At 44.0% G+C, this 27557-nt stretch overlaps 1 protein-coding gene across 1 annotated transcript; it reads left to right on the top strand.

Moving 5' to 3' along the window:
• Positions 1-27479, top strand: LOC108114402 (zinc finger protein 1). Its single transcript, XM_017225375.2, has 3 exons — positions 1-1150; positions 13083-13134; positions 24164-27479. Exon 3 carries the CDS (start codon positions 24362-24364, stop codon positions 26741-26743), a length of 2382 nt encoding a protein of 793 aa, XP_017080864.1. The 5' UTR covers positions 1-1150; positions 13083-13134; positions 24164-24361; the 3' UTR covers positions 26744-27479.
• Positions 27480-27557: the final 78 nt, after the last annotated feature.

Raw genomic sequence — 27557 nt, 5'->3', positions numbered from 1 at the left:
AGTGGGAGGAGAAGCTCTTCGAGCAGCTCCCACCAGAGCAAAGAGGAAATACGGAAAAAAAAAAAATAATAACAAAAAAAACTAGAGAAATCTCCACTGCACGTGCTGCTCTTTCTCGCTCTCTCGCCGACTTTATCCGGCGAATGAGAGGCCAACAAATTCAGTGTGCCACACACATACCAAGATACAAACGCCCGACTGCCTTGGTGTGGGTGTCTCACGATGTCTGGCATTGGTATTGGTGTTGGTTTCGCCGCTGAACGAGTGACGATTCTACTCAGAAGTCAGTTTCTTGCTGGGCAGTGTCGGTTCAGGTTCATCGACGCTCCGCACGCGCTGCCGCGATTTCCTCAGTGCTAAAAACGCAAGAAGCGTCTTTTTCGGCTCAAAAATTACACAAAATAAAGAAAGAAAAAAAAAAAAAAGGAGGGAAAGAGGAAAACCCGAACGTAACGAAATCTTCGCAGTGCGTTTGCAGACTCCCCCTACCCCCCGCTCAGTACTCAACGGACTACTTCTACTCTCACTCCTTCTCGCTCGCTCTCGCCGAAGAGAGTTTCAGTGGTTGGTGGTTTTGGTGGTTTGGTGGTGCTGCTGCCGAAGCTCTGCCGACGCCGACGACGACGCCACGTCGGGAAAACCAACCTCTTGCAGTGGAAATCTTTTCGTACGTTTTCGTTATTTGTTATTCGCACGTTGACGCGACGAGACCGCGAAACACACACGACAGCAACGACTGCAGCAAAATGCAATTGCCCACAATGATCGCGCGTGCAACACTAAGTGGCAAGCCCTAAATACCATCTAATCCAAAACTAAACTTGCCAAAATTCAGTTTCTCAAAGCCAAGTGAAAAGTGTGTGTCTTACCATTAAGTAATATAAATCAATTAAAGCCAAGAAAAAAGAGAAAAGAAAAAAAAACACACAATAAGCCAAACACGCAAACCCAGCATAAAGCACAAATAATACATAAAAAAAAAGATAAAGTGTGATATTTTGATATTAGCAATTAGAGTTTACACAACGCAGCCTAAAAAATTATTGTTAAATCTGTGTGTTTGCCACCCAAAAGGCAAAAGCTGAAAATTGGATAATGCTTGGATAATTCCCCGCCTCCTACGATAACAACAAAAACCGAAACGCTAAAGGTGAGTTTGCTTGCGAGATCGCTCAATTTGCCGACGGCTTAGTCACTGCTACCAGGCTAGCCAAAAAATTATGGCATCTCAGCTGTTTTTTTTTTTTTTTGTTAAACCAAAAAATGTGTCAAAAGCTTAGCTCCAGTTACGAAAAGAGAGATCGTTTTACTATAACCAAAGCCTCAGCGTAATATCAGATCGGTAATTAATATATATTTATGGGAATATATATATATATATATATTTGTGACTTAGCAATCGATTGCAGCCATGAATGATGGACGGATGAGTTCATATCAGCACAGGCCCCCACCAGTGGCATCATCCCATCATCCATCTCCCGATTCCCTCTATCTATATTGACGTCAATCGCAGCAGCAACTTGACATCGCCGATCTGCAGATCGTGTGCCTGGCAAATTGACGCACACAAAAGCCAGAGAGAGAGACAGATAGGATAGGACCCTATAGCCTACAGTTCCAGATTTGCACTTCCAGTTTTAGTTAGTTTTGGCCTTTAAGAATTTTAATTGCCCATCTTGGCCAAAAGTGGATCGCAGTCTCGCTCCCTCTCTTCATATGTGAACTATGCCAATTGTCTACACCTGAGCTGAGGCAGAACTGGACAGCCGTCTGGCTGACAAATTTGTATGCACGCGCTTCAAAAGTGCAATATTAATTAATTCCAGCAACTGCCGAGACACGGCAGGCAGCAGGCAGCAGCATCAGCAACTGATCTGTATGCAGCAGAAGTTGCAACTAGCTAGTTGGTTACTGCTTGTTGTTCGTTGCAAGTTGCAAGTTGCTACTTAGTCGAGGCAATTAAATCGTATGTCATTCATTGGTAATTTATACCATTTAAAGGCATGTTCTCGGCCAGAGCTGGGCTTCCTCAAGGATACTTCTTGCTAGCTAGTTGGGGTTTTCCACTTGTTTTCCACTTTTCCCAAACTATTTAGCATAGATTTTCAAATAGTAAGTGAACTTTTGTTGCCTTGTTTTTTTTTTTTTTTCAAACTGTCATTTTGGAAAACGACAAACGCTTGATCGATGATCGGTCTAAAGCGATTCCGATTCCGATACGATCCGGACCGATCGGCGATAAATGCAACTTGCCATGAAAAGTGCTGCCTTAAATGGGCATTAGGCTATTGCACATTTCTCAATATGTCGAGTGATTTTTCCTCGGCTGCCTCCTCCAACGCGGCTGACTTATACGCACCGCGCCTTATATGACGAATGGCGGCGACGTCTGCCGCGTTTGTCCCACTGCATTTGGCATATAAAACAGCCTATAGCTGGTCGTCGGGTTACTGCCACTGGCACTGAAGGTGTCTCAGGTTGGAGGAGTCTCACCCGCACGACGCCATTTTCCAGACCCCAAGAGTCAAGAGGCAATTTGCATTTTCCACAGACAAAAGTCAGCTTGGCATGCGCTCCTGGAACCCTAGTAAAAAGAAAAAAAAAAATATATAAAAAAACGAAAACTCAAACCCAAAACCCCCCTTTCTTTGGTCGACTTAAGGTCCCTGGTTCATTGGTTAATTTATTTCTGGCACAGCCTTAAATTAACAATTTTAATGCAAACAACAAAAGAGCGCGCATTGAAATTGAGACGTTGAGCGAAATACAAAAAAACAATACAGAAAATACAAAAAACACAAAAAAAACATAAAATAAATTTACAGCAAAACAAAAGCGTGTAACAGAACAAAGGGGAGAGTGCTGGCTGGCTGGCTGTGTGGCTGGCTGACTTGGAGGAGCTGTGGCAGAGGAATGTGTAAAGTGAAATAAAATTCTGGCGCGTTAATTAACTTTAAACGATTGAAAACGAATTGATTTGGAGAAGCCATTTGATTTGGATTAGTCGTGCCAGGTTTAAGAAAAGAAAAAACAAAAACAAAAACAGAGGTTGCGGAGGTGGCCGACAAAAGGGTTAAAGCTTTTGGCCCAGCCGAGTTGCCAAGTCGGGCTTAAAATTAAAATTCAATCATCACGTGTCCGTTAAGAGAGACACATACACAATCAGACAGATCATCGGAGATGTTAATTGGAATGCGTTAAACAATAAAACAAAGACTGTCAAAGTCTGGCACTGTACACCGCAGCAGACTTAACACCTCTGCCTTTTTTCGGGAGATCTGCGGTTATGGCCAACATCTTCGACATCTGATAGGGCCAGCACAGAATCGACCCTGGACATGCGTCGTTATCATGCATTTGATAAACGTTTTGTTTTTCATTAGAGCCTGGCCGCGGAGGTGGAGATTTCAGTTCAAATCACACCCCTTTGATTAGCAGGGAGTTCGGTCTTAGGTTTCCCCAAAACTTTTGATGGCCATTCTCTGATGTATTATCTTGAAGTTATTTGGAGTTTAGATAGGTTAATACTGATTCCTAAAAACTCTATTTTAAGTTCTGAAATGAAGTTAAGCCCTTGCTCTTGATGTCTGGCCAATTCAGCCATTCAAACTTCAATTTCATAATTATTTCTTAGAGATTAGCTTTCAAGCTATGGAAGCGATAAAAACAAACAGGAAACGAATTTAATCTAACTTCCTACAGCTACATTTCACCGACATTCCCTGGATGTCACTTTTTATATTTTGTTTTAATTTTAAAAACAAACCTTTTTTGTTATCTTAAAATACAGCCAGACTAACCACAGTTTTATCGGTAGATTCTACTAGTCTGGGGTTTGCTTAAGATAGCCAAGTTCCCACAACATTTGGTTTAATATTATATATATATATACTATATACATATACTTTGGCATATCAGGCAACCACACGCAGTCGGTCCTCAATGAAGTGAATTATTTTTCGGTGGGGCCAACGCCGCAGCACGTACTTGAAAACAACTTTTAATCTCGAGTAGTTTCAATTAACGTCATTGGACTACATAGATCGCTGATTACGAATTGAATGAGCATTAAAAATATATATATATATATGCACGATTATATATAGGAGTATTGGGTATGCGTATTGAAAATAGAAACGAAAACAAAGTTAAAATCGTGAGCGGAGATTGCGCGATTGCGGCCACCCACCGCACATGGTCGTCTGTTATCGGCGGGAAAAGCTATATATATATATATATAGGCTATATATGCCATATACGCACATATAGCCAACCGATCCATTGGGCTATCTGTCCTTCGATTTACGTCACAGCTCGGAGTCGCAATTCATGAATTTCTCGCCTGGCACAGAGGAAAAAAAAAACAATTCTATTTACCGGACGCCCACTTTTGAGTGGGTGGTTGGTTGGGTTTTTGAGGTGGTGGCGGGAGGTGATAAGGAGGGGTGTTTGATAAGCACAACAACTGGTCAGTGGGTGGGCGGTGGATCGAGTTAGGAAATTTACGGGCATTGCATAAAGCCAACTGATAATTTCTGACTCAGCCAGCGAGCCAAGAAACTCGTGCAGATCTTTTGATTGTTTTAGCCACTTTTTTTGATTACAGCCAAACGTATCATAAAAGCGGAAAACCTGTTGCTCACCAGGCCAGTTTTCCCAACTGCAAAAATTTGCAACTTTAGCTTATATAGTGTCCAATATTTTAGCCAAGTTTATAAGCACAAATGTCTGTCGCATAAAACTTAATTGTAATGTTTGTTTACGAGCTCCACTTGCTGGGTTTTTTCAAAGACCGAAACTGAAACCGAAACCGAAACCGAAACCAGCCACCACCCCCGAAAAACTAATGGCAGCCATAAATCCAGCTAGTATCTCAAATATGAATTGCACTTTAATTTCTCGGATCTCGGATCTCGGATCTTGGATCTCGGCGAGTGCCTAATTTATGTAATACCCCCGCCTGCTGTTTGGCTGGAAGGAAAGTTCCTCCTCCGAAAAGTGTTTTAAGTAAGCGACGACGCCGAACAAAAACCGAATAATAATAATAAAGAAATATCTTCATGCCAACAAATCCATTACAGTCAAGTGCACGACAACAGCAACAGCAAATAAATAAAAATATACGAGACACACACTCATCGTGTGTGTGTGTGTCTGTGTGTGTGTGCGTGTCGAGTTTAAAAAATTAACCGAAATTTTATTAGTATTTGCGCAAGCGCAAGCCAAAGTCAACCTCAAATATTTGACGACCAGCGTTGACCAAAAGAGCCCGACTCTGCAGGGGAAGGGGTTAAGGGTATCGGGGAGTCATCATCATCATCATCATCATCATCTGCATTCTCCCAGCTACGAAGAAGACTCTCTTTTCGGGCGGGAAGAAATGGACCTGGTCCAGGAGAGACCAGCAAGCATGGCGAGGCAAAAGGCAATCAGAGTTGACACTTTTGGATTTTAGGTGATGTCGGGTTTATTTTTTAATGGGATTTTGGTTGGCTTTATACTGTGGGAATTTGGTAAACCTAAAAATATTTAAGATTTAAAATCACTAAAATATTTGCTATTATTTATGTGATGATCAAATCCCAAAGCTTAACCAGTTTCTTTTTGTTGTTTTTTTCCAACTCCCCCACAAGCTGAGAAAAAGATTTTAAGAACTGACATTTGGCATTAACATTTATATACAAAATTATTTATGATGCTCTCAGATCCAACAACAATAGAATAATCTTTGGCAACTTTTCAAATAATTTTAAGATTTATTTCTTTGTTTTTAATAACTTTAACAGTAAAGAAAAAAGATCCATAAAGTTAGATATATTTTTGTATATTTTAACACCTCCTTTTTTATTAATATTTTCCAAATCCCCATTAAAGGGTGTCACCAAGCCTCTCTCTCTTTGGTCTTAGCTGCTTCTCATGATCCCAGGAACTCCAAAGGGTCTAAAGAAGATGTCCGCTGGTCCAGCATCCAGCTCACCTCTACCGAAGTCAACTTCGTTCAGTTTTTGGCCGGGGCTTAGTGGCTCTGATGGCGTTGACGTGCCCAGGGGACAGTTTAATTTTCACTAGACATTGCCCACTTAAAAACCATTTTCACTTGAGACGTGACCGCTTGGCCAGATCTTCTTCTTCTGCTTCAGCTTCTTTTGGCCATCAGCATCTAATGTTTGAAGTTGGTCTTGGGCATTTTTTTTTTTGAGTTTTAAACCCTGGTCCGGGAGATCTGTTATTTATGGATCAATATTGACGCAGCAGCCGGGGGGGCGGGGAAATATCTGTAAAATAGCCAGGCAACATTGTAAACAAAGTGTAAGCCGCTTTGTTGTTGTCTCTGGCAACAGCGACACCTCCCCAAAAAAGCAGACCCCAACCAGCAGACTACAACCAGAAAGAAAGAGAAAAACTGTCACTAAAGCATTTTTCAAATCCGATTTTTCTACCTCGAAAACAATGGCCCCGAAATCGATGACAATCAGATGTAGTAGAAAAATGCAGGGGGAGTGGCATTTAATCATAAATTTGTCGCGCGATTATTTTTACAGTTTTTTGTAGTTTTTTTTTTAGTAAACTTGCCTTTCCACAAATATTAAGTGTCTGGGCGAGTGATTCCAATGAGTTTAGCCCTCAATGGCTGACTTATGGTCTTAGGCTTCAATCCGATGTTAGATGAATATGCAAATGACTTGTTATTATTATGTTTATGCATATTTCCAGCGGCTTTCGTCTAACAAATGTGTTTCTTGTTTGTTTATTTGTTTTCTATTTGTCTCTCAGTCATCTTCGTTTCTTGCTTTTTGCCTGGCACGTGTGCGCTTAAGTTTAGTATATATTCTAGCGAGTTGAGTTCTGAAGTGAGCACAGGAAAAAGGGAAGCCTGTTGAGTTCTTTGAGCTGATTTCCGCCTGCAATTTATTCGACAGCCAAGAAAAAACAAGGAACGCAAAGGGCTGAAGTCTCGAAATTCCAAGACGTTGCCTGAATTTTTTTTTTTTGCTGAATTCACTTGGAGAATTTTGTGGCAGCAGCAACAAGAGAAATGCATTGCCAGAGAAACCACAAGGAATTGTTTCTCACGCTTGTGACCGGGCCAAACGGGGGGAATGAGAAAGGATCCTGCCGAGAAACGACACCCACGACAGGCGACAGAGATTGGAGATGGAGCTAAAGGAGACAGCAAGCCAAAAACCCATTCCACTTGACTGAAAAAAATTCCTGAAAGCCGCTTCTCGACCAATAAAGTCTTATTATATACTCATCAATTCAGCAGCAGATAAAAGTCAAAAACTTTGAGATACGCTCACGCTGGATGTCGTCGATGCCGACTAAGGCACAAGTCAGATAAATTATAATTAAAGCAGACGAAGAAAAGGAGAAGACACCACACCACAGAAGACGAAGACACATGGATGGCTGGTGGGGGCCACTGATGTCAGAGCGTATTTAAAATACGAGTAGAATCGCCGCTCTCGCTTGCATTCAAAACGCCGACGCCGCCACACGACCCAACAACCCGACAACCCGACAACCCGACAACCCGCAACCAAAACTGAAACCAAAACCAAAAACCTAAAACCCAAGAGACCGGGTTAAAAAACCGAAAGCCAGGCCAAAAACCGACGGTTAAACAAAACAAATAAACAGCCAAAGAGGCGCAGACGTCGCATAGAATCGGGCTTCAGTCAGCGGCAAGAAAACACCTGTCAAACTGGTCCAAAAGAACAGAACTGCGAGGGGCCAAGTTAAGGAACGAAAAAAAAAAAAAAATAAGTAAGAAACCAAATACAAGTCTTGGGATAATGACTTGGCAAAGGATGGATCCCATCCACCAGCCCTATATATGATGACAATGATGATGATCGTGATTTGAGCCAGGGCCCGAAAACGGATATGCAGCATGAAAAAAGAGGGCCAGAATCGGAAAATGAAAAGAGAAACTGATTAGCCAGTTATTGATTTAATTGAAGGCAGGCCAGGCAGAACCCAAAACGGAAGTTATTACGCAACATGCAGTTTGGCTTTGCCTTTGCCTTTGCTTTGATTTGATTAGATTAGATGATGCTGCAGATTTTCCCTTTCTTCCAGTCGACTAATTGCAGTCTAAGGTTTAGTTTCCCAGGCCCAGAGAACCCGAGAGCAGGAAATGGGGGAAAGGGAAGAAAGGGCTTAACTATTTCCCTGTGAAAATCCTTTCAATTAGCAGACACGCAAAGCCGAAAACGGAAAGCCAAGGACAAAGTTTAACAACTTAACTCGAAAAAGAGAGTGAGAGAGATAGTTACAGATACTAAAGCAAATCAAATTACCAAACTAATCGCATGCAAGGCGGACAAGTTAAATGTGTCTATTTGGGGGAGTTTGACTCTGGGCTGGAAGTTGGGTTGTAGTGGGGGATGTGAGAAGTCAAAATGGAAATGGAAAATGGCAAGGAAAATGTAAAGAGAAAACTTGGCGCATTTTGAAGGCGTTATGCAAAACAACTGCAATGCGTGCGTGTGGCAAAAAGTTTGCACAAAAGTGGGGGAGCTAACTGGCTTCGCTACACATATACATGAAGTTGAAAAGGATACAGAGGGAACTTTAGTCGACAGGCGACAGGAAGTGCGCAAAATGCCACAACTTACGACCGCATTGTGCTGGCAATGTGCTACACGAGTTCAGAGCTCTTAAGCTATCTCTTTCCCTTCAGATTTCCCATTTGCCTTTCAGTTGGCTTCGCCGTTTGGCCAACAAACTATTAAAGTTGTTGCATGTTTGGTGCTTGTAAACAAGCTTGTCGCTTCGGCCTATAAAGTAACAAAATATTATTAAATTAAAACTGAAAGGCAAGTGAAGAGAGTGGCGTGAAGCGTGAGGCGTGAGGCTGAAGGCGTAACTCCACCCACCCTCCAAAAGCACCTCTGCGTTTTGCTACATATATAGCTTATATACTATATATATATATATATATACGAAGTTAATTATGGATTGGGTAGAGTATGGCGACTGGTCATTAACTGCCTGATGAGCCAAGAAAAAAGGGGCTGGGGAGTGGCACAGTAGCCAATGCCAAAGTGGCAGCCACTCTGCTCTAGGAGAGCCAGTGAGCTGCCCCTGGGCCGCATAAATAATTATTAGCAATTGTCTGCAGGTGCAACAGGCAACTTGCAACTGGCAGCAGCAGCAGCAGTAGCAACCTGCTTGGGCCACTCCAAATTGCACACTGCAATTTGAGCATTTTTCACATTTCCCCCCGCCAAAAACAAAAGACTCAAGCAACGAACTCGACAGGATATACCACTATCTCTCTGGCTCTCTCTTACCCATGCTCTTACCTCAGTCTTAATGCCCCAAATAAGGTCAAGGGGTTGGAGGTGGCCACCCACAGACACCGCATCTCCACCAGGTAGCCAAGAAAAACATCAGAAAACCCTTTCGAATGCTGTAAAGCACTTCAGCGGCGGGCAGGAGGGGGGTTCTCTCTTTTTTGAGGTAGGTAGAAATTATTAACTGACATTTTAATGATGATAATGATGAGGCCCCGTTGACGTTGCCCCTGCAACTGCGTCGGTGGCTAGACATAAACCCCTCACCTCCCCCACACAGACATTAACCCCCTCCCCCTCCGCCCCACACACACACAGAAATGGAAAATAAACAGGTAAAGCTGAGAGAAAATCTTGGCCAGTTTTGTTGATGCTACATCGGCGTGATTTTTATCAGCTCCACTCGACTGGCGCCAGCTTCATTTCGAAGCCAGCTGCTTGTCCCTTCATTTTGGGGGCACAAGAAGAAGCTAAAGGTACTCCCCCCTCTCTCCAACAACAACAACAAAAAAATATAAATAAATAACAGAATTCGAAGGGAAGAAGTGCATAAAAGCTATGAATTTTAATTGATTTTTTTTTCGCTCTAAACAAAGCCCGGGAATGCCGTAGAAGTTGTAATTCATTTCAGCTTTCGTTGCGCTTGTAAAGATTCCTTTTTTGCTTTTAACTTGCCTTGCCTCTCTCCGCCTTGCCGCTGCTGCTGTTGCAGATGAAGCATGAAAATAAGTTTCGAGTTGCAGAGTGAGAAAAGGGAGTTCAACTTGGTTTAAGATTCCAGAGAGTTTCTACATTCATTTTCTCCACCATTCCTGAGCTCGTAAGTCAATTTTCTTCAGTGTATTTCTTGACTTCCCCCATTTCCCCCCTCACCCTACCATTCTGGCTAATTTCCGAGGCACCCACAATTCGCTGCAGCAGGACTCATTGTCAGTTTGGCGAGGCAGCGTCTGTTTGCAACATGCTTAATGTCATGCAACAACAGCAGCCCGATGCAGCAGCAGCAACATCAACAGCAACAACAACAACGCACTGTCACTGTCATGCATCATCATCTCGGTGGAGTTACTCGGAGTCTGCTGTTTGAAAATTATTGCATGTCTCCGGGGCCGTTGGAACTGCAGACCGAAAAACAGCCTGCAACCTGCCAGAGGAGGAGCGCTGGCTCCAAAGGAGAGACGACTCCCAGTGAGTGATGCGATTATCTGCAAGATTCGCTTATCTACGGTGATCCATCAGTCGCAGTCTGCAGCAGCCTGCAGTCTGCCGTTTGCAATCCTGTCCAGCCTTTGGCTTTCGTGCAGAAATGCAGATCCATGGAAAGAGCTCCAAAGAAATGCGTAGCCTGCGCGGGCGTCCGCCTTATAAATTAGAATGTGAGCTGCGTATGCTCAGGTATCTTACAGGTATATGAGTATCTCGGGGATGTGTTTGTGTTTTTAATTTACTCTTTATGGCCAGGCTCCCACGGTTGAGCGGAGAGCAGAACTTGACCACCTGAGATGGCCAAGAGCACCCGCTAGCCAGAAGTTGTTGCCGCTTGTTGCGGTTTTCTTCTGCTGCCAGGAAGCTGACTTGGGCTTGGTTAAAGTAAACCACAGTGGGTTGTCTTTTTACTTACTTTTTTTGTTGACTTTGATTGAAAGTTGACACAGCCAAGCGTTGAAAACCACATCCGTGGCGAGGCCTACGCAAGAAGCAACATCAGCAGCAGCAGCAATCCCTCTATCTCTATGCAAATGCAATTAGTTTTTGATTAAGTTGTAGGCTGCCGAAAAAAAGAGAGAAGAAGAAATGAAAAAGAGCGGGAGATTCGCCAGAGACACTTTGCAACCAAAGTACACTTAAGCGCAGAGCCAAGCGACAGACCGTTAAATTGTTGCAATTACCATTGCTAGTTGCTGCCGTGGCGGCGATATTGCTGCTGTGCTGCCGCCATATTGCTGGTAAAACAATATGCAAACTCGCTGTGTATATGTGTGTGTGTTAGAAGTGGGTGTGTGTGTGAGTGTGTAAGTGCATTGTGTGGCAGCTACTGTTGCTTGGGGCAATTGTTTAGCACGCGCTGCTAATTTTGTGCCGCTGCTGTTGCTGTTGCTGTTGCTGCTGTGCTGTTGCTGTTGCTGCTACTGATGTTGCTGCCAGGCAGCAATTTCTACGTTGCATGCACGCCTCGTTGATTGTAGTAGGTGGTCACCCTCGCCACAATCATTTTAATAGCAGCTCTTTCGGTGGTCAGTCCGAGGTTCTATGTAATTTATGCCCCCAACTAATTGCATTTGAAAGTTTAACTGCAAAAGTCAAACGGTTTTCCGATATGCTAGGCAGCTAGTATGTATATATAATATGTATTGGGGCATGCCATAACCCAAAAAGCTATGGAAAAAATATAAATAAAATTCCCACAGCAGTGAAATAGATTTTCCCTGTTGCGTGGCTCATTTGAAATTCGAATTTCAATAACGCACACAAAACGATGTTTATCTGAGGTTTCCACTCTTTGGAGCTGGAGGCTTGAGTAGGCGTTGTCGAATAGTTTGGAGTGCCTTTTGGTCCAGTTCACGCACAAAGATTCAGATTTAAGATTGAAGAGGCCAAGGTTCGTGAGATAAGAGCGGCTTCTGGCTGTTGTTGTGGGGGTGCTGCGATAAGGCGGAGCCAGAGTTTATCAGCCAGCGCGGTTCCAGTTGCGCCAGCCAGCTGTGGCACAGATACAGATACTCACTGGGTATTAAGGCAACAAGATTTGGTTTTTCTTTCTTATTTTTAGTTTTCAGATTTTCGATTTTGAGTCGCATTTTTGTTAAGGTCGCACAGCTGCTGTTGTGAGAAGTTAGAAACTGGTCACATTGCTGGTCATATGTGGCACATGCAACCACAGCATGCCAGCATGTTGCCTCCATAATTGCAACAGGTGGCAATCGATGCTAGCAACATGCCAATTAGCCACCGAAACAAAGCACCCGCACTCCGATGCAAATCATGTTGACAATCCTCGTTATAAATGGCTTAAATTGCCAAGATAATTAGCCAGTAATAGCCGCAATTGTCAGGTCCAAAAAAGGCAGTAGCCAGCTATTGCAGGCTGACATTTATTTGCTTTTTTTGTTTAACGTAAGCGGGGCTACTGTATTAATGAGCAAAAATAAAAAAAAAATATTTATAATTTATTGAAGGCAATTCTAAACGCTTCCCCCCATCAATCAGCTGCCGTGGCTTTTGCCTTCGATTGCCAATCAGTTGGCGGCTTTTACCTTAACTTTTTTGATATCTCTCTTTCGGTGGCCAGGTAACGCCCCTTTAATTTGCCCAGCTTTTTGTGGGTGGCAACCGCTCTTTTTCGGTGGGTCTAATTTTGTAAGTAATATTAAAACACTTCAATCAATCAATGTCTGTTCGGGGGCTTGATGGGGTGGGGAAGCCCCACTACAAATTTGGCTAAAATTTTCATTAAAAACCGCCAAGCAGTCTGAGAACCAAAAACCGATCGCTATTTGCCTAGACACCATTAAATATTTATGAGCTCTCTCGGGGGCCGAGAGTTTTGTCCAACCTGCCAACTATTTCCAGCTTGATTAATGATCACCGCGCTCGGCTCGGTGTTCTGCTTTAATTACCCCAGCAATTAGCAGCTGAAAAATCAGCCGCTTCGCCAACTAGCTGCCACAATTTGTCATAGCCTATCTACATGCAGCAGCAACAGCAGCAGCCGCAGCAACATCATCGCCAAAAAATCTAATAATCTCCCAACCGCATTTCTCTTCTTCTTTTTTCCAGACTATGCCAGATCTCTAGAGATTGCGACTCGGCCACCAGCTAAATCAAAGAGGTAAGTTTCTCACTGCACCACCAGCTGCAGTTTTAATTTTTTTCGTTTTTATTTTTTTGGCTCTGAATGACAACCCTGGCCTGGCTGCTTTATTTTGCGATCGCAACTCCACCTGGCCAGGGGCAACCTTCACAAAAAAGCTGAAACGCATTTTGAATTTAATGCGTGTGGCTTGTAGAGTCCAGGGGAGGGGTGGTGTGGTGTGGGAGGGGGCTGGATCCCCTTCGGATCGATCATGTACGGCTCTGGGGCTGTCCAACTTTGCCACAAGTCAGAAACGTCTCTTGACGGAGAGCTTTTGGCGAAATCAGAGATGGTCATCGGATTCGATAGTTAAGAAAGAAAGATTTTTAAATCTAAAATACAAAATTTTGTCTTAAAAATCATTTTGAAAAAGTAACTAAAATTAAACTTAATATTTTATATGATAAACTGAATATGTAAAGGAACTCTAAGATAGTTACTTTTAGGATCATAAAACCCAAACCTGGAACCCTCTTCTGTAAACCATCGCCTCCTTTGTGAACGGTTTCAGGTATCGCTCTGCAGGTGCACCACTGGTGCGTGGTGGGGGCGTCGTCTTAGCGACCTTCCCCGCCAAAGGAGTCGCCGGTTGCCATTGAAAGCGAGTGAAGCTGAGCACTCTAGACAGATTGCCAAGTTTCGTCTCGTACGAGTTGGACAAAAAACAAAATAACAAAAAATCAAAACGATTCGAGGCAGTGCAGCTGGACCTGGCCACTTTTGAAGATTAATTGCTCGCGACAGTCGCAAGTCGCAAGCGGCGAGTTGCGGGCTGGCGAGGCTGCCCCCTGAAGCTGCTGCGGCTGCTGCTTGCTGAATTCGATGCTGCCTCCAAAAGCTGGCAACCTGACCATAAAAATCGGCATTTGTTGGCAACACAAACAGACTAAAAAATAAAACAAAATTAACATGACGTCAACGACAAGCGGGCAGCAACAGCTCAATTGGCCGGCAGCAGACGCGACCTTTGCGATTTGGCCTGGCCAGTGGCGATTAAGGCCAGAAAAGCGTTCCACATGTCCGAATGCTCCAATGTGCCAATCTTTCAAAGCTGGCCAAAAGTAATCCATCGAATAGCCAGAGATTTCTTTTGACACGCCCCACGTTTAGCTGGATTTTTTCTCCCCCCTTTTTTTCGGGTGTCATCACATTCATATTTTTTTTGTCATTTCGTTGGACATTTTTTGCTAGCTTTTCTTGAATTTTTTTGGAACGTTTTTGGTTTTGGATTTTTATGTCTCGTCGTCGGTGGTGGCGCTTTATTCATAAATCCGTCAGCTGCATGAAATACAGCTTAATTAACAAAAAGCTGAGAGAAAAGCCGCAGCAGCACGCAGCGGAGGCGCAGTTCCATTCATTCAACCGCCCATTGAACAACGGCCGGAGTCTCATTTTTGGTCTTATTTGTGCGACCGAAATTTGTCAGCCATCATCGTCACAATATCTTCATAATTGAGCTGAGAGAGATACGGATTCAGTGCGGTTGTTGTTTTTCGATAAAACGGTACGCAAACGGTAAATACACGGGGCCCATAAACAAACGAGTCAAATTACAAGCGAATGAAATCAATTAACACCTGCCGGTGATGAGTTCCACCATCGATCAATCCACCAATCTCCACACCACGAGCTGCATAAATTAGCCAACATAATTGTGTGTGTGTGTGTGTTCTTTCAAGCGATTTTGAAGAGAAATTAACATATCAAACACAGCATAATTGCGCTTTAATCGCGCCAGGTTACCCGGGTAAGAAAATCAAAGCCCCAAGAAACTGTGATCGGACATTGGAAATTAATGACTTTCAAGGGCTCCCCGTCGAGCGGGCTGTATAGAAAAATAGTCAAGGAAGCTTAAGGTCATCTCTAGTCACAGTTTAGTTTCAGATTTTCTATGACAACAAAGATTATTTTAAATGGGAAGTCAAAAGCCTGGACTTTGTAAAGGAAAGATTTCGAAGAAAGCCAAACGAAAAGGTTTTTGGGTTTTAGTTTTAATATGATAAAGAGTATGAAAGTTCTTCTTGTTAATACATGAAATATATATATTTAAAGTTCTTAAAAATTCCTAAAACTTTAGATTCGTATACTTAATAGATCAACTGGCCTAACCCTCTTCACTCCACTTTCCTTTCAATATCAATCTAAGCAAATTATTTAAATTTTCTACGTTTCTCGTTCGTTCTTTTGCTTATTTTTGAGTACCTGACGCTTATCGAAAGGCCTTCCGACCCTCAAACACCCCTCTCCTGAAACCCCCTAAAACCCCCTGAACGAAAACCTCTTTTAATCCCTCTCTTGAAAACCCCTTTCTGGACTCTTGGACTCGTATAATGCAAAGTGACAGCAACGGCTTGTAGGCAATCAAAATGCGAGCCAAAACACGCGCAACTTTGCAATTGTGTATGGTTGTTGTTCTTGTTGTTGTTGCTGTTGCTGGTTGTTGTGTTTTTATTATTATTTTAGTTGTTGTTGTTGTTCGACTCCACCTGGCAACGCAAATTGAAAGAACTTGTTGCAGTCAACGGGGCAAAAATTGAATGCTTTGCACTTGCCTTTGCGGTCACAGAACTGCACTCAGAGAGAGAGAAAGAGAGATATTGGTGGTGCAGTTGGTGGTGCTGTGCTGTGGCTGGTGGTGGTGCACTTTTGGTGGTTACAACTATTGATTACATGCCATGGAAAGGCTCACATTACCAGAGCAGCAGCAGCAGACCCACAGATGCGGGTGTTGCTGCCGTGCCCCAATACTTGCAGCAGCAGCGGGAGCAGGAGCAGCTACATCGGAACGGAGTCTGTAATTAATGCGGGAGCCTGCGCTGACATTTTGAGAAATTTATTGCTCCAAGTGGATTTATAGTCTGCGACATTTTATAGTTTTTGGCCCCGCGTGAGCCTGCGGTTTTAACCTGTCCAAGAATGAAAACACCAGCAAAAAGCGATCGCCCTTGCGAGGATCGAGGAGGAGATCGACCAGATCCAAGGCAGATCGATGTGGGAACTGCTGGGGAACTGGGAATTGGGAACCCTTAATGCGCATCATGTGCGCGCGCGCATATATAATTTGGCTACCCGATAATGATCGGCCTTTGGCATAATAAATTTTACACAAAGCGAAAAAGAAACGGGAAAAGCACAAAATGTGCCGCAAAACGTTAAGAAACTTTCAACTTGTTGCTGCTGCCTCTGCGTATCCCCACTTGCAATCTATATTAATTTTTATACGAAACCAAACTGAACCGAGTCACGCTGCTGCACTTTCATAAATGCCAAAAATTTCACCTGCTTTCACAAAGATGATTAAAAATAAATATGCAGGCGCTGCAATTCTCGACGGCCGAAGGTTGATATACGATAATTTCGTTCTGATAATGTGACGGACGGAGGATGAGACAGGCTGGACCTGTGACCCAGTTGAGGGTATTCTTCGGCGAGCTTCGTGTTGAGCCAAAAAGCGTTTAAGGCTAATTGCAAAGATCGCTTTTGACTGATAAACGAACTGTAGAGGGCCCCGAACGGATATGGAGAAGGTGGAGTGGGCGGACTCCGAGGTTTGCCCCCTTGGCGCTGACCCAAAACCTTTTGCCCAAAAAAAAAAAAAACCTACGTTGAGAAAAAAAAAATAAGAGAGAGAGAAAAAAAAACAAATACGCGGCATTCGAAGCTCGTGCTTAATGATGATTGCTGGCCCCCAGAGGTTAAAATTAAATAATTTCCGACTCCAAATGAAGTCGAAGCGCGCTTCTCTGGTCTAGGCTAAAATGGCGGGCGTTCCAGCCATTCATTTTGGCCCGGCCATATATAATTAGCATGAAATGAGCCAGGGATCTTTAGTTTGGTCAAAGAAACCATTTTTTTCAGCTCCGAAGACTTTTCGCTTGTGGCGATTGTTTTTTTTTTTTACATTTTTTGTTCCTAAGTTTCATTTCGTTTTCAGCTGTTTTCTGCTATTTATGTTAATGCAGCGATTAAGCAGCAAATCGTGTGCCTAATTATGATAAACATTCGCCAAAGTCAAGAATAGAAAACAGCAAGAGGAAGTGCCGCATTAAGGAGTGTGACCAGGCTGTGGTTAATCAATTACGGAAACTTGTTCTTGAATTTTGGCAGTACTATAGACAGTACCAGAGCTATAAATACTAAGGAAGTAGTAAAAACTTAAATAGTGTGGCCAATCACAGTTTATTGCCATTTTATGGTCTGACCAGTCGGTGTAGTTTCTTTTTTCTTAAGCACACCCAGTTTTAAGTCTTGTGACCCATTTAAAGTTTGCCCCAATTAGGATCAGGATTTACTTTTAGATCTACGAATATTTAAGAAAGTTCAACACTTTAGAGTGTGACCATGCTGCTTTAAATTCGTGTCTAAACCTGTTTTGAGTTTATTTTTATTTCCACTGCTGCCCCTTCCCAATTTTTGTGGCCCTTTTAGGCGCCTCAGTTAGTCGGCAACGATAAGGCGGCAATGGTTTAATTTAGCTGCACCAGCGGCAGCAGCAGCAGATGACGACAGGATCGTTGGGCCAGCCTACGTGCAACAGAAGTTGCTGCAGCACCAGCAACAGCAGCAACAGCAAAACAAATGTGTCTGTATATCGCAGCTAAATTGACTTTGATCACGCGATTTCGGTCCCCCTTGGCCCGAGCTTATATAGCCAAGTTCAGAGACGATTCCAGGTTGCAGGCTCCAGGTTCTCGGGCGCGGCCTTTTGTGGCTCAAACGGAAGTATGCTAAGCAACTTGTTGCTGCTGCAGCAGCAGCAGCTGAAGGTGTATATTGCAAAAATAATTACATTTGATTGTAAAAGGCCAGCGTCTCTAGGCTGGGGACTCGAGCTCGGACCTCGGCCTGCCAGAGAAAAATGTGCAACATGATTGCAGTTTACAGCCCCAGCAGCAGCAGCAGCAGCAGCAGCAGCAGCATCAGCAGCAGAGGCAAAACCAACAGATAAAATGCATTTACAATTGAATTTGAATGTAATTTTATTTAAGCTGCGGTCAGCCAGGGGCAGCATGTTGCTTGGGTGTTGCTGTTGTTGCTTTTGCTCTTACTGTTGCTCCTTGGCACGGCAGCAACAATTGGCCTGGTGGCAGGAAATTGCCATTATCTGGTATTATCCATTTGGCCAACGGTAGCGTAGGCTGCAACCTGCAACCTGCAACCACGTCAATCCCCAGATCAGAGCCCCTCTTAATTAATGATCCGAGTCCATGGATCGGTAGCAGTGCCAACTAATTAGCATATCGTTAGCTCACATATTGACGTCAAATTTGGTCCGGGCCAATTCGCAGTCGTTTTCAAATTACAGTGATCATTTTAATTGCAGTGCGCCAGCAGCTCGGACTCAGACTCCGACTCAGATTCATATATACACAGATTCACATTCAGAGGCTGTGCCTCCAATTGATGGCAAACGAGCAACAGTAGCAGCAGCAGCACCAGCCAAGCTAGTTATAATAAATGAGTTAGCCTCATAGGCCATGTAATGGCGGGGGAGCAAGGCGATAATGAAATGGCTAGATATATAGTCGAAGATATATAGAGATCAGAGTTCAAAGCAGCGATAAATTACAAAGATAGATAGTATATAGCTCAAAGATCTGATATTAAGGCTATGCATATGATGATAGGAATGGAAAATTAAACAGTGACATACTTATTTAAATGATAAGCAACATATTCCTGTTCATTCATTCCCAAATAAACTCCTTGGTTTTCCCATTCAGTTTCCCAAACGAAAACAATCGAACGAGTGCTTTTCCAGCCAGTTGCGAGCTCGTGTTGCTGCGGGGGGCGGTCTCAGCAACATGTTGCTGCTTTCATTGGCTACCAACAGCAACAGCAGCGATTGTTGTAGGCGTACAAAGAGTTTTCCCCACTTTTTCTTTTATATATATATTCAGTTTTTTTTTTGTATTATTATTTCTCGTTTGATGAGCAGTTGAGTTCGTTGTCGTGGCTAAGCAAATGGCGTTTTATTTTATTAGCCATATTTCTGCTCCGTCATGCTTTGTTTGCCTTCGGGCAGCGGGCTGTTGTTGGTGTTGTCTTTGCACTTGTGATTGAAGTTGAGGCTCCATACAAGACAAAACCCACTCCTACCTCCTACCCCTAACCACTGCCCAAGCACAACACTTTTCTCCAAGCGAAAAGGCCTGTCCATTATCAATGCATATCACGTTGAATGCTGATGTTTATGATGTCGTTTATTACGACCAAAGACAAGTGAAGTAAACTCCAGTGAAGTGTGGCTTAAATGGCGTCAGAGACATTTGCCAGATTAATGGCCACAGTCCCCCGGAGATTTTTTATGGGGGCGGGGTAGCCCGACAGGGGCGTGGCAAACATCAAGCAGTAACACTAACAACAACAACAACGACAACTGCATTCGCAAACACACACACACATACAACAAATTGTTTACATTTTAATTTCTGCAATTTTATTTGCTTAGCTCTGCGAACTGTCGTCGGTTTGGAAAGGGGTTTCGAAAAGGAATGGGTTTTCCAGGGGAAGGGGAGGAGGGAGGGGTCTAAAAAGGAGGCACATGGCACGAGGCTTATCGCGGCGTCTCTCGGTCCCAAAAGGTGGGGGGGTATAAAATGTGTTTGACGGCTGCTACTGCAAAACTTCATCAAGTTTCGCTGTGTGTAATAAGCGTGACAAATGCCAGGCAAATACAGTGGTCACTCAGCGGGGAATACCTCTTGAAATTGTCAACTTAATAAATAAGTCATAAATGATTTTTCAGATTTAAAAGGAGAACTTTAACGATAAGGAATACGTTTCCATTGTTAAAGTTATAAGCACTTTTTTAGCCCATTTTCTATCTTATTTACCCCTTTCCCTAGCCAAAGTGCGTCTCATAATTATCATAATTATGGTCACCTATATGGTTGTTGGACTGCTTAAAAACAAAAACTGGCCGTGAATCATATTTCCATGGCATTGCACATTTTCAGTTCGCAATTCGCAATTCGCAGTTTTCGCAGAGAGCGTTTATAACAAAAGCCGAGTTGGCAAATCTGAGGTTCTCGTTTTTGCCATTGTTGACAACAAATGAGCGCCATTTAATGCGCTTCCTAGTTGTTTGCTAGTTGTTGTTGCTGCTGCATGTTGGTTGTTCATTGTTCGTTGTTTGGCGTAATTAAGCAGCAGCGCTTTTCTTCAGTCGCCCAGCCACTCAGCCACTTTGCACTTGGCTTGCACTTTTACAGCTTTCGGTTTCCAGCGTTCAGTTTTTCAGATCATTTACGAGCACTTGGCATTCGCCGTTCCACTTTGCCAAACATTTGCTTACAAGCATGTTTCGGTGTCCGCTCTTTTTGGTCTTTAGCATGGCGACTTGTTAGCGCCATGTTTACACTCTAGAAAAAGCTTAATTAAATCTCCGAATGCTCGAAAGCTTTCTTTCCATTACCCATTTTTCTTATATTTTATATATATTTTTTTTTTGGGCATTTACCAAGTCATTCCACCCGTGGCCAAAAATTAACACTTCATTTAGCATAATTTCACACCATCTCCACATCCATCGCCTGACAAGTCCATTCTGTCTTTGCCATTCTCCCATTATGTAATCTTTCTCGCTTGGCCAAAAAAAGAGTCCCATAAATGAAGGGAGGAATAAAGTTTTTGGGTTACTTTATAACGAAACTGGGAGTACCCTTTAATACAAAATAAATCTTTAAAAATAACTAAAAAGTTTCCTACAAAATATTATAAGTCCTTGCAAAATTATCGATCAATCTGAAGAAAAATGACTGGCAAACCCTCTTTTAGCATACAACTTCATCGATTCAAAGTTCTTTGGCGAGTTAATTAACACTTGGCAAAGGGTATGAACATTTATACGGATATACGTACATTTGTGTTTATCCAAACTCTGCCAGCCATAAATCAAAAATCTCGACACTCACCCGCGGACCCTGCTCCTCCTGCACCTCCTCCGTGAATCCGATGCCCGATTTCGCGTGCTAACAAGGCCCCAAAGCGGCGGAACCTTGGAGAACCCAGAAGAGAACTTCCACTGGCGTGAAAATTTATGTTTTTTTTCTCCCAGCTTTTTGTTCATTTTTATTTTATGAATATATATATATGTATATATATTCTTGTATATATATATATGGGGGACAGCTTGAAAGAAGTGGGAAAAAGTTGAGCGGAAAAGCAGGAAAAGAGCCAATGCCGTTGGCCACATTTGCTGGTGTAAAGTTTTTCGCATAGTTGTCAGCATTGCGCTGTTTAATTACCCTAATTAAGAATATTAATTGCCCTTCGGGTGGATAATAGTAATAAAAAAAAACAAAAGGCGAGAGCGAGGAACGGTGTTGGGGTGGTGACCCTATTTCCCGGAAATAGAACATGAATTATGATATGCAAAAAACTTTCCACAACGTTTTCCATTTAAGTTGCGAAATCGAAAAAGTTGAGACAACTTTAAAGGGGGGCGGGGCGCAGCAAAGAAGAAGAGGTAGAGGGTCACGGGGCTAGGACAAAGGACACGCACTCCATTAAACCAAAAACGGGGCCGACACATACATATGCGACAACAGTAACAACGGCAATAGCAAGCCACTAACTGGCAGGAGGTGAAAGGTGAAAGGCAGCCCGGAAAGCTGCGAAGGATGAGCAGATGGACACAGGTGTCCTGTCGCTGGCCCATCAACACCTCTCCTCGACTCGGCCAACAGACCAACAATAACAACAACAGGAAAAACACTCACACACATTTGGAAACAGACGGGTCCGGCTCTTTTCATTTTCTCAACACGTAAAGCAAACACGTGACCGTTAAGGACATGGACTCCTGCTGCCCCTTGCTCTTAGCCCCAAGTCCTCAGCCCATTCCACTCGGTTGTAGGCGCAAATTGCCAACAGAAGGACAACGACAACGAATGCACTGAAAGAAATTGGTAGAACGTTCTAGTTCTGCGGGGTTATTTAAGTCTTAAAAGGAATTAAAGATTATTATTTCGGTCATTATTTTCTCCTAAATATCTTCAGTTTTATAAAATAAATTAGTTTTTAATTTTAGAACTAGTTTTAGTAGTTTTTTCTCTTAGTGTACAACCGAGAGACTCCACCATAAACTGACGGCTTATGGCAGACACAGCACAAAGCTTCGCTCTGCTCCTGTCCTGCTGCCCCACCGCCCTCGGCACCACCCCCTGCCTTGCACCAACACCACCACCACCACCACCACCACTTCATATCGCAGCTACGTGCGTGTGTGCACAATATTCATATATCACAAGGATAAGCGCAATGCAGCAAACGTCCTTCCAGACGTGCCGTTCCTTGTTGTTGTTGTTGTTGTTGCTGTTCTCGTTTGTGGTGCCTTGTCCTTTTCCCGAGCCAACTTCAGTGGCAGTAGCAGTAGCAGTAGCAGTAGCGACACCACCACCCCCTCCTCCTGGTGTGTGTGTGGTAACTTTTAATTATTTGCGAATGTTGGCGCCAGACGGCGAGATGCGATGCGATCCTGTCCAGGACTGTCGCCCTTGCCATCCTGTCTCCTTTCCTTCATTGATTTCGCTGACCAGAAGTTTAGGATGAGGCAAAGGAGGAGCGGTGGGTGACAAAGATAAAGGGGGAGGTGTGTGCCGCCGGTCAAGGCGAAGGCAGCGCCAAAATCCAAAGGCCCCATAAACATTGAGCGCCATAAAATCTGCTGGCAGCGCCATAAAAATTCCCACAGCGGGAGTTGGAGACTGGAGACTAGCGACTGTACCCCCGAATACCCTTTATGCGCCCTACTAAACTCCACAAAACTCCACGTCCCGGTTAGATAGAGTCGTCCCTCTCCCACCCATAACAGACAAACGCATAAAACTAACGCAGCGTAAACGCCGCCGTTGTTGTCATCTGTCTTCTCGTTACGTTATTTCTTTTTGGCAGCTTCAGCACAAAAATTTATCTTATTTATTTCTTTGACTGAAAGCCAACACAAACGGATGCCGGCGAAATTGCTGCATTTTGATGCTTGACTGATTGCTAAATCCAAAACATACAAATCTTTAATTTTCTTCGCTCTTTTCTCTGCTTCATTTTTAACCCATATTCGATCTAACGTAACTTTACGACAACTTGGCGTAGGAGTCGTAACGATCTGGCAACACTGAACGTGTAGATTTCTGAAAGTAGCGAGTGTAAGAGGGACGTCTAGTTGTATTGTAGGTGTGTGAAAGAGGGATAGATAGTTTTCTTTTTACCGAAAATTTGCAACTCCTTGCAGAAAATTTTCGTCTTCAAGCCGGAAGAAAGCTACATTTTCAACCTTCGCGAATCTGGATTTTTTTTTTAAGTTTCCAGATTTCTAATTAAATAACGTGACTTAGATCTTTATTTATCTAACTGAAGTGACCATTATACTTTTTGTTACTTTATTTTTTGTGCAAAAAATATGTCTGAGAAAAAAATGGTGGTGGGTGTAATAAAAAAAAGTGTGAAATGGTTAAACAAATTGCTTAACTGGTTATACATTGTTTTAATTGTTAAGCTTTTAATTGTTTTCAGATTAACCTAAAAATTTGTGAAATTGTTGGTAAGAGTGTTCTGAAGGGAATGAGTGCCTCAAAAATGTCACGTCATGGAAGTAGGAAAGCTTTTAGGTTAGGGTACCTTAAAAAGGAAAAAAGAAAATGTACTTAGTGAAATGTGAGTTTTATGGTGATTATATTATCACCATTTTGAATTTCATTGGTGGGTGTTGTAAAAAAGAGCAAAAATGTACAAATTTGTTAAATTTTTGCGTGTTCTTAAGAGAAGAAATGCGAAGTCATCGAAGTGGAACAATTTTTTGGTTAGGGTATCCTCCAAAAAAAAATTGAAAATTTGCTTGGTGAAAAGTGAGTTTTATGGTGATTATAAATACCATTTTCTCCCCTGAATCTTCAAAACTAATTTTTAATTTTCCCATCTACATAATTAAAAAACTAATTTTAAATAATTAATGTAATTTTCCAATAATTAATATACTTTGTTTTATTATTTAATTTTTTTTCAGTTTGGAAAGTCTCGCCAGGTTGCCCGCAAGAATCCCAATCCACGCAGGCTGGATACCCTGTGGCCAGAGTTGCCAAGGTCACACCCGCTGTATAAGGAGACACGACCCCCGACCCCATCCCCAACTCCAACCCAATCCCAGCCAAAAGCCTCCAATCCGCAGGAGAAGCCGCCGCTTAAGAAGCAAAAAGTTGACCTCATGACGATGGCAGAAGGCACCGACCCCATGGGGCATGGTCACCACACGAATCCGCACAACCCCCCGCCCCAGCCGCCGCAGCACCATCCGCACCACCTGCCCCTGTCCCATCCCCCGCCGGCACCGCCGCCGCAACTCCTTAATTTCAATCACCACCAGCAGCAGTATCTTCCCCATATGTATCCTGCGCCCGCGGCTGCGGCTCAATCTCACTCCCACTACGGTGGCTTGCAGTATCCGCATCCACATGCCATGCAGCATCAGCAGCACCACCCTCATCAGCACCACCTGCCGCTGGCATTGAGCCTGCATCAACAGGCGGCTGCTGCGGCGGCAGTGGCTGCAGCGGTGGCCACCAACCACTCCAACAACAACAACCAGGCCTGTGTGGCCAACAATAATATCGTGGTTCCATGGAAGCAGCGCAAGCGCAAGAGGCTCTCCGCGGTGCTGGACAAACTGCACCATAATAATAATAACAACAACAATGAAACCCACTCCAATGGCTTGGCCTGCAAAGCGGAGCCCATGGATATGGAGGAGGTTGAAGATCCTGAACAAGATGAAGAGGATCATGATGGTTCTATGCCCGATGATGAAGAGGATCAGGAAGAAGATCCTGGCAAGTATATCAAAAGCGAACATCCCGTAAGTGAGGACGAGGAGAACGAACCGGAAATGGACAACGACAACGAGGACATTTCTGGGGAGGATCTCGAGCTGTCGCACAGCGATGATAATGATCAGGATAGCCCTAGGATCAGCATGAGTCCTCTGCAATTGCAGGCCTCCCAGAGCAATATCCCCCAAGACCAGAATCAGCCGCTGAACAAAGAGAATCCGCTGCATGTGGACATCAAGACTGAGATTCCCGGCCCCTACGATAGATATTTCCCGATATCATCACCTCTGTTCGGTTACTACCTGCACACCAAGTATCTGAATGAGGTGTTCCGCCGGCGTCATGATCTCTATCCCTCGCCCCTGCAGCACACCCCATCTTCGATAGCTTCCGAGACGGAGACTTCACCCAATTCTCAGGAGCGTAAGAGCAGCTCCAATCACATGTTGCCCCATGCTCTCTTGGCTAATAATTCACCACCGCCATCGCTGCCCTCGCCACCGCGCAGCGAATCCTCGGTGACCAATAATGTAGCCGCCACCACCACCACAACTAGCAGCACCACCAAGAAGCGCACCAGTCCCAAACCCAAGGGCAAGAAGGGCGACAAGAAGCCCATGCCTCCGCCACAGGAGCGTCCCTTAGATCTTTGCGTGCGCAACGAGGTGGAGCCGCCCAAGAAGTACAAAAAGTCCGGCTCGAAATCCTCTCATGAGTCCCGTTCTGCCGTTATGATGCCACCACCGCCGGCCCTAAGTGCGGCTAGCAGTTTGGAGAGCATGAGTGCCCTGTCCCCGGCTTCGAGTAGCCACTCAGGTCACATGCCCATCACCACCGCTGCCACGCCCAACCACCAGCCACCGCCCAATTCTCCATATGCCAATGCCATGAACGCTGCCCATGCAGCTGCAGCGGCAGCGGCAGCCATGATCAAGATGGAGATGCCATTGCATCCACTGCACCACCAGCAGATGCATCACTCGCAAGTGCCCACCACCACAGTGGGTGTGCCGGTGATCAAGGGTGATGTGGCCTCGCCCACAACCAAGGAAACTGTGGCCTGGAGATACAATTTGGATGTCTCCCCGGTGGTTGAGGAAATGCCTCCCGGGTCGGATGTGGCCTATGTCTGTCCTACTTGTGGACAGATGTTCTCGCTGCACGACCGCCTGGCCAAGCACATGGCCTCGCGTCACAAGTCCCGCAATCCTGCCAATGATATTGCCAAAGCCTATTCCTGCGATGTTTGCCGGCGATCCTTTGCCCGCTCCGACATGCTGACCCGCCACATGCGCCTCCATACGGGCGTCAAGCCGTATACGTGCAAGGTGTGCGGTCAGGTGTTCTCTCGCTCGGATCACCTGTCCACCCACCAGAGGACCCATACCGGCGAAAAGCCCTACAAGTGCCCGCAGTGTCCGTATGCCGCCTGTCGTCGGGATATGATCACCAGGCACATGAGGACCCACACGCGCTACGATTCCAAGGGAGGATCGAGGGAGGGCAGGGAAGGACGCGAGGGCAGGGAGAGTCGCGAGTCCCGCAGGAGTGGCGAGCGGATCGAGGAGCCCAAGTCCCCCAATTCCCATCCGCTGCTCGACATGAAGATGAACATGAACATGGGCATGGGAATGGGCCTGAACATGGGCCTGCCCATGAACCCCATGAGCCTGCTGCAGGAAGAGCTGCTGCAGAAATCCCAACCCGGCTTAACCCTCGGTGGCCCTATGCCACTGGTGGTGAAGACGGAAAGCGCCTAACGGTATCTGTATGCAGCAGCAGCCAGACCGTTTATGACCTGTTAGGTGTCAACGTCATCATCATCTCGATATTGACAGGCCCAGCTTAGTGCTACACAGAAAGAAAAAAGAGAAACAAAACAACAAAACAAAAATCTAAAAAGATAACATATTAACTAGAGCAGTTTGTACTTGTACCGGAAATCTCTGCTAAGACTGAGGAACCTTAATACTACCTACAGTTTAAATAGGCTAAAAACAACCATCTAACTAACTTTGTAAAAGAAAGAGAGAGAGAGAGTTTGAGGGCAGCACTCAAGACCACCCAACGTATTAGCACTTAAACTAGTTCTAGTTGCTAGATCCATTTTGCGTTAAATGAACCCCCAGGAGTTTAGATAGCCAGGATCTTCGATACAGCTAGCAATTCCATGTTCCACACTTAGGTTATACTATAATTTACTATATATATTATATATATAAAGATGATCAGATCCCTACTGCGATCCGATCTCTCAGCATTTTGAGCAACGTTGAAATTATTAAGCTAGACTCGCTACTTAGGCTAGAAGTCATGCCGCATTGGAGAAGGCATTAATTTTAATTAAATTTTAATTTATTTTTAACATTACTCAGCAGCATGTAAACAAATACCACAACAATTTGTATTAATTGAATTTTACTCTATTTTATTTAATTTAATTTAATTAACTAGCCTACGGAAAAACACAAACAAAAGACAAAGAATTCTCCCTAGGGCTCAAAAAAAACAACAACTACTACTCATTTTCCATGGAAATCTTAAAAGAAAAACAAACAAACAAACACTAAGCAA

Source organism: Drosophila eugracilis, unplaced genomic scaffold (genome assembly GCF_018153835.1).
Source record: "Drosophila eugracilis isolate 14026-0451.02 unplaced genomic scaffold, ASM1815383v1 contig_2154, whole genome shotgun sequence".
Classification (NCBI taxonomy): Eukaryota; Metazoa; Arthropoda; class Insecta; order Diptera; family Drosophilidae; genus Drosophila; species Drosophila eugracilis.
This window is presented reverse-complemented; position numbering and strand designations above follow the sequence as displayed.